Source organism: Pithys albifrons, chromosome 21 (genome assembly GCF_047495875.1).
Source record: "Pithys albifrons albifrons isolate INPA30051 chromosome 21, PitAlb_v1, whole genome shotgun sequence".
NCBI lineage: Eukaryota > Metazoa > Chordata > Aves > Passeriformes > Thamnophilidae > Pithys > Pithys albifrons.
Window position 1 is genome coordinate 341,178 of NC_092478.1, and position 15,058 is coordinate 356,235.

The 15,058-nt window shown below is 53.6% G+C and overlaps 1 protein-coding gene across 7 annotated transcripts in view; it reads right to left on the minus strand.

Moving 5' to 3' along the window:
• The window catches only part of SLC43A2 (solute carrier family 43 member 2), a 32,998-nt gene extending 20,016 nt beyond the window's left edge, over positions 1–12,982 (minus strand). Inside the window, exons 1-5 of one of the 7 annotated variants that reach the window (XM_071575299.1) lie at positions 12,908–12,982; positions 10,877–11,070; positions 3,667–3,856; positions 2,271–2,326; positions 1,486–1,562 (exon numbers count right to left, since the gene is read on the minus strand). In XM_071575299.1, coding sequence (XP_071431400.1) covers positions 1,486–1,562; positions 2,271–2,326; positions 3,667–3,856; positions 10,877–11,036 — 483 coding nt within the window. In that variant the 5' untranslated portion in view covers positions 11,037–11,070; positions 12,908–12,982. The other 6 variants (XM_071575302.1, XM_071575303.1, XM_071575298.1 and 3 more) reach the window with 6 other exon arrangements.
• Positions 12,983–15,058: the final 2,076 nt, after the last annotated feature.

A 15,058-nucleotide genomic window follows, 5' to 3' on the forward strand; every position in this document is an offset into this window, starting at 1 on the left:
CAGCTCTGTATAGAACCCACTGATGACTGGAGGGGATGGGCTCCACCTGAGGCCTCCCTGTGTCATCTCACAGCATCACTACTTGCCTCAGAACTCAAAGCTTGGATCTCTTCTGGGAAGACCTGACCTTGTTCCTGCAGTTCCTCAGCACTGCAGAATGGGCTCACTAATGAGGGTGCTAATAAGTGGCTTAGCTCACTTCTGGTGGTAAAAGCCACAGTACAGAACATCTAAAAAATTCCTCCCTATCCTTGCCCTCACTCCTATCATCACCAGTGGTTCTAAAATAATCTATGACCCCTTAATAATCACCCAGAGAGAAAATAACCAACGCTGGCAGCAGCAGGATGGGAACCCTCCCCTCTCTTCCTTGCTTTCATTGGAGGCATGGCAGGATGACATTTGCCCCACAGCATCTTGGGAGCACAGGCAAGGCTTCCAGTGAAGAATATGCAAAGGAGAGAGCAACATCTGCACAGAGTTTTGAAAGCTTTGAATATATGAAAGCAACAGCAGCAGCAAAATCACAGTACACAGAGTGCTCTGTAAACCCAGCCTCTGCCAAATTTAGGTCTCAGGAGTTCAGGCAGTGTCTAAGTCTTGTTCAGCCAGTGACTAAGCCCTATTAAATTAGAAGTAACTTTAACAGGAAGTTTTACTTCAACAGCAAGTTCAAAGGTAGAGCAGTCCAAAACTGCAAGTTTTCAACCACAGCTCAAAAAACCTCAGTGCTTCCCAGACTCGTTTTCTGGGCAACCATCCACCCAGCCCTATTTCAGCCATGCTGACAACAGTCAGGGTAATAAGGCAGAAAATGAAGCAGTTATTTGGAGAATGATACTGCTTCTCCCTCCAGGCAAAAGGGAACCCCCAAAATGTAGGGGTCCAGCTGATAGTTGTTGACCAAAGATTTCCATACAATCCATTATTCTAAACATATCCAAGCAAGCTGTGCAGATGGAGCTGGACACATTCAACAACACAGCATTTCTAAAGAAATCTGTAAGGGACTCTCACCCTTCTGAAAGCAAAAGCTTTTGTGCTCAACAACCATTTTCCTGGGGAGAGATGCAAACTGTGCTCACAGAAAGCTGGTCATAACCAGCTGCAGAGAGTTTGTGCCCTGATGATTCTTCCTGCAGAATGTCAATGCTAAATCCAGTGCAAACTCATGTCCAGCCTGTGCCAAGTAGCTAAGCACTGCATGTACAGGCATTTGACAGTGTGAGTCCTAGACAAAAACACTTCCTTTTCCCCCCAACCTTCACCTGGGATACAAGGGGCAGGTGAAAAAACAGAACTGGGGAAAACAAGCCTTAGAACAACAACCTAGTCTTCAGGCTCAAGGGTGACTGACCCTTTGTACCAAACACAAACACGTGCTATTCAAGCCACAGGCAGAAGATTCACTTTGTTCTTTCCTGCCAGCTCAGCCTCACAGCCACAGTAAGGGACAAAACAGTCAGGTAATAACTCTTCACTTACCGTGAGTGATGTGAAGGTCATGCACATCCCACCAAAGCCATTCAGAGCCAGTGCAATGAATATCAGCACAGACAGAGCTGCAACAATAAAAAACCTGCCCTTAGCTTTCACTGGGGTGGAGAGGGAAAGGAGACAAGAGCCCTGAGGGCTTTGGCCCTGACATGCAAAAATGTCAGCAGATGAACACCCTCAGGACACGTCACCCCGTTCCAGCACCCCCGTCCCCAGCTACACAGACCAGGAGGGACAGTGCTCTCCTCCAAAACAGAGTTCAGGATGGGACCATCTTTCCCCAGAATGCAAGGCTTTCTTTTCTCTAAGGAACAGACTCAGTGATCAGTCTTAAAAAGGAAGATTTACTTGAAAGAGCTGCATTCAAAGTGTCATGTCACTGTCTGGTCTTGAGGAGCAAGTTCCATCTATCCCTGGCGAGAAAATAACTTACACATTGTGTGTTATTACCTATTTCCCAAACCTGAAAAAGCCATGAACTTATTTGGAATTGCTCTTTTACAGAGCCTGGCCCTGCCCAATCACAAAGCTGAGGGATCTGGGTATGTCAGACATTTGGCCCTTGCTATGTTCTCTACTTACTATAGTGAAATATCAGCCATCCCCAGTGTCACTTGGCTCCCTCAGGTTGGCAGAGGCTTGGCTTGTGTCCTCAGCAATACTCCAGTACAGCACTGGACGTGTGACAGTCTGAGCACACTTGTCTGCTTCCCCAAAAACCCCAAGCCATGGCCCCAGAGTCCTCCCAGCTCAGCAGAGAAACACTGACTTACAGTCCGGGTTACTGGCACCGTAGGCGATCAGCAGACAGGACACAGCAAAGCAGGCACTGAAAGGGAACCAAACCCGTGAGCTCCTCACAGACAGCCTTAAACACAGTAAATTACACCTGCCTCCATCTCCTCAGTGCACGCGCAGTGCAGAGGGAGAGAAGCTGGCAGTTTGGAAAGAAAAATCCAGGGAAATACCCCAGTATTACAGACAAGCCTTGCACGAGGGCTGAGACAGGAACCTTTGCTCCCAGTACTGACACAGCTCTGGCTAGACTTAAATTCCCCACCAGTTTTCCAGCACAGAGCTTTGCCAGCCCTCACCCCATGGTGACCAAAGACAGCAGCAGCCTTTGTCCTGAGCCCCAGCTGTGGTCACACCACTCACAGCTCCTCTCTAGTAGGGTTTGAGTCAGAGACTTACCTTGTTTTTCCCCACTCTGCCTACAAGCCAGTTTGGTTTCTGACCAAGTTCACTGCAGTAAAACTGTGACAATTAAAACAGTGCTGGCATCCCCTGAGCCCAGCAAGTCACTCCTCCCTACATGTCACAATGGAAGCAGCTCAGGACTCTCAGGGTGAGGTTGATTCGTGGTGGTCAGAGGAGGCAGAGACAGACTCAGGCAGCAGTCTGATCAGAAGGCTTGCACCGAAGACAAAGGACTCTATTTTTAGTTACAACTTTACTTTTATCTACTTTCTTCCACAGCGTGTCATGGCATAATTGGTCAGTCATCTTCCTCAAGCACAGATGGACACATTCTATAGGCCAAAAGGTCCCCTGCATTTTGCAGGTGGTTCCTTCCTCCTTAAGGGTGCACTCCAAACTGCTTTCATTCAAGAATACACTCTGAACTGCCCTTCATCAATTACTTCAGACATTAGGGGGTCTGCAGACCCGCTGTTAACCCCCATAATGAACCCTGTTACTTGAGGCACAAAGCAACATACAACATAGAAGGGCCCTAGAAAAGGCAACAGAACATGTTTATCCCCAAGTTAACTCCCCAGCCTGCAAACAATGATGCAACATCTTGGGTTTGTGCCTCTCAGAACATAGCTCCTAGCTCCAGGAGAAAGCTCCCTCCGTGACTCACAAATGACTCTCCCTCCAGGCTCCATCTGGACAGGGATCACAGAACAACACTGGAGAGCTGAAGTGTGGACACAGAGTTCCAGGCCCTTCCCTTATGGAGCAATTCACTATGCTGGCTGAAAACATCCCAGAGCTGCTCTGCTGCCCTGTGCACGGCCACCAGCTCCAGCAGCTCCCATCCCTCATACACCTCCTGAAGCTGCAGGGACCCTGAAACAGGCACAGCACCCAGAGAGCACCCATCTGCCCCAGCCCGTGCGGGCACTGCGCCCCCAGCCCACCCAGGGAGCCCAGGACACCCACCTGCCAAGCAGGCGCAGCTTGCGGGGGCCGTATTTGTCCATGACGATTCCCAGGGGCAGCGTGATGGCACTGAGCAGGAAGGACCCGACGGTGAAGGCCAAGTTCAGCATTTCATCCTGGGCATTGCAGGAAGGCCATTTGTGCTCGGACGTTGTGCTGTTCTCGTGTTCAGGGCTGCTGCTGTTGCTCTCTGCATGGGATGACAAGAGGAATGTGCATTAGGATGAGGTTTGCAGTGTTGCAGGAAGGAAGGAAGAGAAAAGCCCTGCACTCAGGGTGCCACAACACACTGGGCATACACCCTGCACATTCCATTTTTTTATTATAATCAGTGAGAAAGGGAGAAGGAGAACAGCAGAAGGACAAGGGAAACCTGATGAGATCTGCTTTGAGCAGGAAAAGGATGTGCAGGCACCCAAGGGACAGGAATCCCAGGCAGCAGCAGGGTTAAAACCTAATTATGGAGATTCATTAATTTATTAAAACAACTATACAGCAAGGGCCTGGCAATTACAGCGGACTAAACCCAGCAGAACCTGAAGGAGCTAATACAAAAATAAGTTCTTCCTAATTTACAGTTCTCGTGTTCTCATCTCCTAACAAAACTAGCCACACCTACAGCCAAATCACTTATTTGGGTTCCAGACACCAGGCTGACAAGGTCTGGCACTGAGCAACAGCCTGTTCAAATGAAAAGCTTCCTACCTTCACTGCAGGCATTGGGATGAAGAACAGCTTTGCAGCTGCCACCCCACTTTGGCTGCCCTGGCTCTGAAAAATCCTTCTTGGATTTAACTACCCTGTTTCCAGGAGGGCTGGCAGCTCACCTGCCTTCTCTTTTTGTTAAAGGATTGAGCACATCTTTGAGTCTTGCCCTATAATTGTCATTTTCTATTCTTTCAAAGTGGGTTTAGGTCATACTGATCAATTATATTTCCAGCTTTCTGTTCTTGCCCTTACATGAGGAACTCTGCACACAAACTCCCACACTGAACAGAGCCCACACTGTGTAACCAAGGCAGAAACAGGACAGTTTAAAAAAAAAAACGAAAGAAGTTCCCATTTACTGCCTCATGTCAACTCTTCTGTTACATGCCTATCCCAAGGTTGCTTGCAACTCCTCAGGAGATGCCTTCGGACTTTCATTAACCCACAGCTCCAGTGCACTCCACCTCTCCTCCTCCTGACACTTACCTGACTTACAAGTAACCTGTGGTATGACAAAGCACTTGCTCTCTTGCTGCTGCAAGCCAGTGATATAAAACACTCTCCTTCATATTTAATAACTCATCTGACAAAGTTCAGTATTAAAGGAGGAACAGAGAAAGAAGTCACCTACAAAACCGTCACCAAGAAATGAGACTAGGGATTCCCAGCAAGCCCTGGTTAGTTAGTTAATTAGCAGGAATCCCTCACATACAAGTGATTTCACATTCATTGCTTGGTGTTGGTCATGGAGGAGATTCCCTTGGCTGCTCTTGCCCTCCCCTCCATCTCTGGAGATCACACAGCCCATCTCACAACTCACTCCCTTCTACTCAAGCCTCAGCACCACCACAGTTCCTGGTTTCACCTTGGCTCTCCCAGCTGCCCAAAAACACCCTCCCAGCTTTGTGTCCACTGCAAACAAATCTTGCTCCACCTTCCAGCCATCAGGTATCAGCAGGAATTCAGCTGATATCTGAGGCTTTTGAGCTGCCTGCAAACCTTGCTCTGTTCCCTCCCAGCACTCCAGGGAAGGGACAGGCATTTCTCTCCATTTACACTGTTCCCACCAACATCTTTGCCAAGAGAGTCTCAAACTGCCAGCGGGTAGTAATGACTGTTCCTTCCCATTGCCATGTGCTCCTGATGGATAATTTCATCTGTTCCTTCTCTTGCCCTGAGAGTCACAGAGAGGCAGAGGAAGCAACAAATAACCCCACGGCACCGTATGTCCCACCAGCAGCAACCCTTCCGCAGGGCAGGCAGCACTCCAGCCTGAGGCTCCCCAGTCACATCCTTAGAAACCAGTCCTGGACAACTTGGGAGGCTCTCTGCAGTTCTCACACTGCATCTCAATCTTTTGCATCCATCTTTCCCTCACAATCTCCTCGTGGTGTGGCCCAGGATCTTAAACACTGACTTCACACAGCATCGCCATGAGGCCAGCACAGGCACACAGCTCCAGCCACAGCATCAAGGCTTTCTGGGCTCTGCACAAAGATACATTCATAGGAAACAGATGTGGGTGAGAGGTTAAACTTGGGAAAACAAGGGGAAGGGAGGAATTGAGAAAGTAGTAGCAGTTTCTCCGTGTCAGCACTGTACAGAGATAGCTCAGCTGTGTAGTGGAAGAAGGGTGGAGGGCCATGAACACAGCAGTGACCTTACTGACTTCTGGCTGCACATGCTGAAGTGTCTGTAATCCTTCTCACAGAGATCTCAACACAGAAATATTCAGCATTTAAAGCTGGAGTATATGAACTCCTGTAAATGTATTGATGTGTACAACAGAGACATGTCCCCAGAAGCTCCCACACATGCCTGCAGACCCTCCAGTGACACACACAATGGGCACCAACACCAGGAGGTGAAGAGAACACAGCTCAGAAACAGCAAGAAAACTGCCCTCTCTGAAGACTTGCTGCAGCCAGCAATGCTGGGAATAGGGCACCAAACTTAAGTCCCTGCTTGTATCAACCACCTTGTTTACAGCTGCTCAGTGCCAGCTCCAAGGAGGGGCCAGGCAACAGTGCTATGTGGAAATACAAATTGTTTGTGAAAATAGAAGCAGCCTCTGAGCAACAAGAGAAGATCCAGTGAGGCATAATGGAAATGATTGGAGCAGCCCTTGGCATCCTGACATCGCCTGATCCTTTGAGCCACCTCCATAAATAGAACAATTTGGAGGGGCTGCAGGTGTTTGCAGCATGCACAAGGTCCAGCCAAGAGCTGTCTCTTCCAGGAGCACAGAGTCAGGTGCCAGCATGTCATCAGCACAGGAGAATGACTGGCAGCACAGGACATGCAGGAGGAGTTTAATGGGCAGAGAACCTGCCTAGCTACCCACCTACCTAATGCACCTGGTTACAGCAAACAGCAGCTTCCCTCAATCACAGCTCAGATCCTGTTCCAGATCAGTGCATGCCACGCTCCCAGGAAAGTCTCCTACGTGCCTGGCTCCACCTGCAACAGTGCTGTGGGGAAGGGCTGGCTCTGTGCTGACAGTGGTGCCCTCCCCAAGCCCTCCTGCCAAGTCTGACACGCAGGACAGACACCCAGGTAAGCACAGCACAGGCTGTGCACACTCCCCACGGCCGCACTGACAAGCCAGAAGCAGCTACAAGTCTTTACCAGCAATTACAAGAACATGCTGCCTATTTTTTACAGCACTCCCTGTACAAGCAGCAGGATTTCTACTGCTCAATTAGTAGTTCAAGTTACTATTTAAAGAGTGACAGTTTAGGTGAGAACAAGGCTGCCTCAGTAATCATTTATGTCAAGATCATCACTGGGATTTGTTCAGGCTGGAACATTTAAAGTCATCCCTTCTCCCAAATTAAGTGCTGTATGTTCCATGAGAGGGTCAATCATTAACTGCTCTTTACTGACCTCTTCAAACCTCAGGCACACACACCACATTACCAGAGGAACAAGTCTGGCTGTTTCAGGAGTGACTGCCACCTCAGATGGCAGAGAAGGTTTCCTTTCATCATTTCATGGACGAGGCTGAGACAAGTAGGCAAGACATCCTCAGCCATCCTGGCAATAGCTCTGTGGAACAAAGCCTTCACACCCTCACCTTCCTCCTCTTTTTTATATAAAAAATAGAGAATAAAAGGAGAGAAAGAAATCAGGGTCAGAGTTGGGAGTATTGTTTCTTTAAAAAAAATGACAGTGAAAGATGTGCAAACAACTGATCTGCACTCTGCCCACGTAAGAACATGTTCTCTCTTTGCAGGATGTTGTCATACTTCTGGGAACTGTAAAGAGCTGTTCTTCCTTTCTACAGCAAGTGCAACCTATTTGGCTTCCCCTGTCCCTCCACTTGCACTTCCAGGACCCCCTGTCTGGGCACCCAGCTGAAAACCTCACAGAACCAAGGCACAATCTCCAGTCTAACTCCTTCCTTCTCCAGCTTTCTCCAGTGGTTTCCTTTTGCAGCACCTTCCCATGCAGCTTTTCACTACCCCAACAACTGCTGATCAACACTGTGCATTTCCTGTACAAATGGAACATCTACCACGTTTTTCCTTTTCCTGTTTACAGGGTCACTTCTGCAGCCTTTCCACAAACCACTGTCGTATCTTTTCAGTTTGGAAGGGACCTTCAGACTGCAAGTTCCCCATGACAGAACCCAAATAAGTAAGAGGAAAGAGCTACAAGGTAGCACCTGCCCCCTAACCCATGTTAAGGCTCAAGGCTCGTTAACTTGCCATAAGTGAATTAGCTTATCATCCCTTTGGTATTCTGCAGCCCTGGCTTAGAGGAAAGCCTTCTGTGCCCCTTATCTCTGCTCTTTGTGAGCAGACTATCAAATTCAGGACTGTTTTTAAGGCATGTTTCAGACCCAAGCCTTGAGCTTCCCAACCCCAGAAACATCACAAGACCCTGAACTGATCAAATTCCCCAAGAGCTGATAAAGCCAAATCCTGATAAAGACTGTGGAGTCAGCACTTGCACCGAATAAAAGATGCTGCTTCAGTTGGTTAAAGGCCAAGTAGTAGTGTAGTAAAATTAAAATGGGAACAAAGTGCTACTACCAGACTCTTTGTCAGCGAATTTCAAACATACCTCTCAGGATGTGGCCAAACAAGTACAATCCCCCACTTAAGCCCTGTTGCACAAATGCTTTAAAATACTTGGTATTTAGGATTTTTTTCTAGGCATCCATCTCCACCCTCATGTAACTGAGTTAAAGAGTCCATTGGACCCCACATTTGTACAGTGGCTGAGTAAAGTCCAACACCACGAGCTAAGGGCACGCAAGGAAAGCAAGTGATTCAACATGAAGACAGAGTCCTTCATGAACTTCAGTCACTTTCTGGGCATTCTGCTGTTACCTTCAGAGAAGGGCTTGCAGAAAGGACAAGGTCTAGTTATACCTTTCACTGGAAAGCATCACAAAGTGCAAGAGCTTTTGCTGACAAGCCAAAAGCCCCGCCAAGAACCTTTAGCTTATTAGGAAAAGGTTTTTTTGCAATACTTACATACAGACAGCAGCATTAGGAACAAGTGCCCAAAGGCTACTGGTTATAATTTGTTTGCACCAGCCTTCCAGCCAAGCACCCACTCTGGCTGCAGGATTCAATGGGTTGTGCTGAAAAGGCAACCACGGGCCCATCCTAATCCCAGCAAGGTAAAACTCAGTTTGGGGCTGGTCACTGAGAGCCTGCTCTCCCCTGACTTGGAGCCAGGACCCTACCAAACTGTTACAACGAGCACAAAAACAGAGAAAGGAAAGTAAGTATGGAGGAATGTCCCAGTGTACATCACAACCCATCACTGAGTTCAGCAGTGAGGGTCAGACATTTGAAGACAGTGAGAACAGTTGAATACTGGTCACTGGCAGGAAGCAATTGCCCCCGGGGCAGCAATTTCACAGCAGTCCAGACATCTGCATCTTCCCAGTGATGTGGCAGGGGCACTGCCATGGGGAGAGCCAGAAAAGCCACAGATTAGAAAACAGGAATGAGAAGCCAAGGTGAATCTCACTGCTTTGGGACAAAGGCCCATGAACTGAAAGCAAGCAAAGAGCAGGAGGTGGGCCCCAAGTTAAGCTCTTGTCAGCAGAGCACACCTCAGGAAGCAGACAGGCAAATGCCTGCTCTCACAGTCAGCATTTGCTTATCAGCTCTCGTGTGCTTTATCTCAGTGGCAGAAAGTCTCCAACTCATAGGTTTAATGTGATCTCTTACACAGACCTATGACAAAGGCTCCATGATTTGGAGAGAACAGCCTTGAACACAAGTCCTACACAATCTCCAGCTGCTGAGGACTCTCCTCACAGAGTCTGGAATGCCACCAGAAACCCAAGTGACATGGACACACTGGGACACATCCCACTATGAGCTGAGCACAGGAAGGAGATCAAGAAGTCAAGCTACAGCTGGTAGAAGACTCAAACACGTGTTTACCAGGGGGCCAGCCCAGACTCTGCAGGACTGAGGCAGCTGCCCTCAGGCACAGAAAGCAGGAGAGATAACAAACAGCTGATGAATGAGCAAAACCCAATCACCACAACCATTCACAGTCACCTTTTGCTTGGACTTTATTTTCCCACACTTCAGGTTTTCACCACTATTCTCAGCCACTACCCACTGCAGGTCCATGCACTTATTTTCAACTCTTTTTCTTCCCCTACTGCTTCCTCCTCCAGCCCCATGCTCACTAGCCCCACATGGACTGATCCAGTCTAATCCACCATCACATATCTCTGGACAGCACCCAAACACCTCCTGCCACTCTGTGCTCTGCTCTTCCCTTCTCTGAGCACGTGCGCTTCAGTCAGTACAGGAACTTTCCAAATCCACACCACATCTTTACCCTCAGGCTCCTTTAAAACCCACTGTCCACCCTTACCACACTGTGGAATTCCCTGGCCCACAATTCTCTCCATGCCCAGGCTGGGGATATATATCCACCTCCAGGCTGTTTTTCCCAGGGTTGTCCTTCCCACACCTCAAGATTGCCTCTTCCCTTCCAGGCTGTGTCTGCCACAAGGAGAGTCTGGTTTGAGCATATCGTGGGTACTCAAAGAGGAACAAAATATCAGCAGCATTTACTTCTGCAAATTCTTCTTAACAGCAGCACTGGACTTCCCTAATCTTACTGCCACCCAGGCTCCTTTCTTCCCTACCACCAAGGACAAAATGCCTGCACAGTTTCTCTGGCACACTCAGGGCACCCAGCCCACAAATCATCGTCCTCCAAAACCCATCCAGCCTTGCCCCACAGAGCAAGAACTCACAGTCAAGTGGAAAAGGCCACCCAGTAAAGCTTTACTTAATTGTTAAATCTTTTTCCAAGGACTCTTCAGAGCAACAGCAACTACAGGCACACGGCACCATCACAAGAATGCCACTGGTTTTGGAAAGACTACACCTGCCTTTCTTCTATTCCAGCACTGACACGCTGCTCAGCCAGTTCCACACCACCCTAAAACAGCAAGTCACACCAAGAAAGCTCAGTACCAACTCATCCAGACAAGTGTCCAGAGCATCCTTACCCAGCCCGTAGCACAGGTAGGAATAAAACCCTTCTGCTTTCAGCATGATGAGGAGGGACCCCCAGCCCAGCAGGACGGCAGAGAAGAGCAGGTTCTCGATGATGGCTGTGAAGGCCATCCACCAGCGCCGGCGGTGGGCGGTGGCAAGTGTGGGGGCCATGGCTGCGTACGGAGGGGCCTCCTTCAGTCTCAGCCTGCAGGGACAAGAATGAATTCAGTGAGTCCACAGACAGGGCACGTGCTGCTCAGAAAGTGTGTAAAAAGCACAGTATAACACCAGATCTCTCTACTAGCACACAAGCAAACCTGCTCCCTGAATGTCAGGCACTTGGGTATAAAACTAGTTTTTACAGGTACCAGCTTGCCAAGTGACCTGGAGGGATGGAGCAGCACAGGTGGCCTTAGAACAGCCCCTCCAGTGCACACTCCATGTGACACAGGAGTGTTCAAGGACTCTGTTACACTTCCTGAGCAACTGGTATGAAAATGCAGCAAACAGCAACTGCCTGGAGCCCACTGCTCCATCACCTGTACTGGGCAGGCAGTTCCTCTGCAGGGTAGGGAGGGAACACATGCCAGGGTGGGGTACTTCAGCCAGCATCCCGACCTCCCTGCTGCCAGCAGGCAGAGGCTGGGACAGTGGACACAGCCCCACGTCCCTGCTGAGGGCTTCAATGAGCCACCAGACCTGTCCTGCCCCATGCAGGGGCACAGATCTGCTCTGGAGGGTGAATGAGGGTCCTACCATATGCAATTCATACCACCAGTGGCTCATCAAGGAGCACCTTTTGCTGCCTGCCAGACTACCCAGCCAGGAGACAGCTCACTGGCATCTTCAGGTTCCCCAGAGATGCTGGGGCCAGATGAACTGTCTCCAGCTCCACTTGCCCCAGTCCCTGGGTCCCATGGGAGCAAGCAGCAGATTTAGGAGGCCTGGCTGGCCAAGTGGCAGCTCTGGAAAGCCCTGAGATGAGTAGCAACCCCTGGGTGACAAAGCAGATGGCCATTTCAGACAAGCTGAGGCTTTTTCCAGCCTGAGCACATCTCAGTCCTCACAAAGGGGAAATGAGCTGGCCACACACCTGGCCATGACAGCTGCCCAGGATCTTCCATAGGGCAGAGGCCCCAGCCCTGGGTGCTTTGGTGGGATGTGGGTCTAACCCAGCACCCTGCAGTGGTGCCTGGAGGTGAGGGCCCCCTTCCAGCCACAGACACCGGCTCAAAGCCCCTACCCTGGAAGCCAGCCGTGCCCCTCCATGGCCCCCCACCCACAGCACCGGCTCCATCGCAGCCCACGCCGCATTTCCTCCATCATCTGTCCTCCTCCTCCCTGCATTCAGAGCCCCTTTCCCACTCCCAATATCCTCCCTCAGCCCAGAGATCCTCTCTGCGACAAGTGCAGCCCCACTCCCCTTTCCCACCGCCCACCCCTTTTCCCCCGCCAGGGCCCCCCCCGTGCTGCGCTCCCGCATCGCCCCGCGGCATCCCCGCTGCCCACCCACACCCACGGCTCTCCCGAGCCAGCCCCTCAGCCCCCGTGCCGGCCACTCCCGCGCGCCAATCCCCTCACGAACCCCCGGGCCCCTCCACAGCCCGTTCTGCCCCCCACCCCTTCCCGTGCAGACCCCTCCCCGCTCACACCCACGCAAACCTCCCCCGTGCAAACCCCACCCCGCGCCCCCTGCAAGGCCCCAGCGCATCGCGACAGCCCTCACACCCCGACAGGCGCCGACAGCCCCCGCCGCTCACCGCGCTGTCCCCGCCGCTGCCCCCGCCGCTCACCGCGCTGTCCCCACCGCTGTCCCCGCCGCTCACCGCGCTGTCCCCGCCGCTGTCCCCGCCGCTGTCCCCGCCGCTCACCGCGCTGCCCCCGCCGCTGTCCCCGCCGCTGTCCCCGCCGCTGTCCCCGCCGCTGTCCCCGCCGCTCACCGCGCTGCCCCCGCCGCTGTCCCCGCCGCTGTCCCCGCCGCTGTCCCCGCCGCTGCCCCCGCCGCTCACCGCGCTGTCCCCGCCGCTGCCCCCGCCGCTCACCGCGCTGTCCCCGCCGCTGACCGCGCTGTCCCCGCCGCTGTCCCCGCCGCTGACCGCGCTGTCCCCGCCGCTGTCCCCGCTGTCCCCGCCGCTCACCGCGCTGTCCCCGCCGCTGTCCCCGCCGCTGTCCCCGCCGCTGTCCCCGCCGCTGTCCCCGCTCCGCTCCGCGCGGTCCCGCCCGGGCTTTTTATGCGGCCTCCGAGGCAAAAACAGCCGCCGCCGCTGATTGGCCGCCGCCTCAGCCAATGACGGGGCGCGCCGGTGCCGCTGGGGCACGTGCCGGTTCTCGCGCCCCCCGTACCCCCTTGGTGCCCCCCGGGATCAACCCCCGGGATCAACCCGCGGGTCTCCCCCGGGATCACCCCCCGGGATCTCCCCGGTATCCCCCGGGATCACCCCCGGGGTCTCCCCCCGTGCCCCCCTTGGTGCCCCCCGGGATCACCCCCCGGGATCAACCCGCGGGTCTCCCCCGGGATCACCCCCGGCGTCTCCCCCCGTGCCCCCCTTGGTGCCCCCCGGGATCACCCCCCGGGATCAACCCGCGGGTCTCCCCCGGGATCACCCCCGGCGTCTCCCCCCGTGCCCCCCTTGGTGCCCCCCGGGATCACCCCCCGGGATCAACCCGCGGGTCTCCCCCGGGATCACCCCCGGGGTCTCCCCCCGTGCCCCCCTTGGTGCCCCCCGGGATCACCCCCCGGTATCAACCCCCGGGGTCTCCCCCCGTGCCCCCTTTGGTGCCCCCCGAGATCTCCCCCCGGGATCTCCCCCCGTGCCCCCCTTGGTGCCCCCCGGGATCACCCCCCGGGATCAACCCGCGGGTCTCCCCCGGGATCACCCCCGGGGTCTCCCCCGGTATCCCCCGAGCTGTCCCCCGGTGCCCGCACCAGGCTGCACCGGGTCTCTCCCGGGACGGCCACACGCACCGGACGCTCTGGGGCTGGGCACGGGACAGAGCGAGGGACACAGGCGGCGGCTCCGCGGGGACCGTGACAAACAGCGCCACTGCCGCGGACAGAGCCCCGAGCGGTGCTCGGACCCCCCGCCGTCCAGGGAAAAGGGAGAAAAGCGGGGCGGCGGCGGGAGGTCATGCGGGAGAGAAGCGGGAGGAACCTCGGCGGCCGCTCCCGGGCCCGGGCCGGCGGGGACAGCGACAAACGCCCCGCGAGGTTCGGGGCCGGTGTCTGTGGGCCCCGGTCGGCATCCGGAGCAGCTGCACCGCACTGAGCGCGGCACAGAACGGCCGCTGCCCGCCCAGCGCCGCCGGACACACGGCCCCAGCCCCCCTGCTACTGCCCAGCTGCTGCGGGGACAGGCACTGGATCCGTCCTGGGAAGCCCTTCTGTCCTGCACAGCCCACCTGTCCTGCTCCCTCGCCCAAGGAGGAAGCAGAGAAGCTGCTCTGCCTCGTTAAAAGACCAGTTTGGGAGCAGGCATCCAACACAGCCCAAGGCTGAGCATCCTCATGGCACAGCTGGACAGGGGCAGTGAGACCTCAAGACAGCCCAGCTCACCAGAACAGGCAGCTCATTCCTAAGAGTCACACACGGGTTTAGGTTGGAGGGGACCTAAAAGTCCATCTCGTTCCACTTCCTGCCATGGACACCTTCCACCAGACCAGGGTGCTCCAAGCCCTGCCCAATCTGGCCTTGGACACTTCCAGGGATGGGGCAGCCACAGCTTCTCTGGGCACCCTGTGCCAGGGCCTGCCCACCCTCCCAGGGAAGAATTTCTTCCCAGTATCTAATCTAACCTTGTCCTCTGGCAATGGGAAGCCATTCCCCCTTATTCTGTCAAAGTTCCTCTCCAGCTCCCTTGGAGTCCCTTTGCACACTACAAGGTGCTATAAGGACTTCCTGGAGTCTTTTCCAGGCTGAACATCCCCATCTCTCTCAGCCTGTCTCCATAGCAGAGGTGCTCCAGGCTCTGATCATCTTCCTGGGCTCCTTTGGACTTACTTCAATAGATGCGGGTCCTTCTTATTTTGGGCTCTCCCAGCTGGACAGACCATTCCAGGTGGGACCTCAGGAGAGCAAAGGGGGAGAATCCCCTCCCTTGATCTGCTGGTCACACTGCTGGGCATGCAGCCCAATTTCATGAAATAAAAGTAAAATCATCTCAAGCCACAAGGGCAGCTTCACATCCAAGCTCACC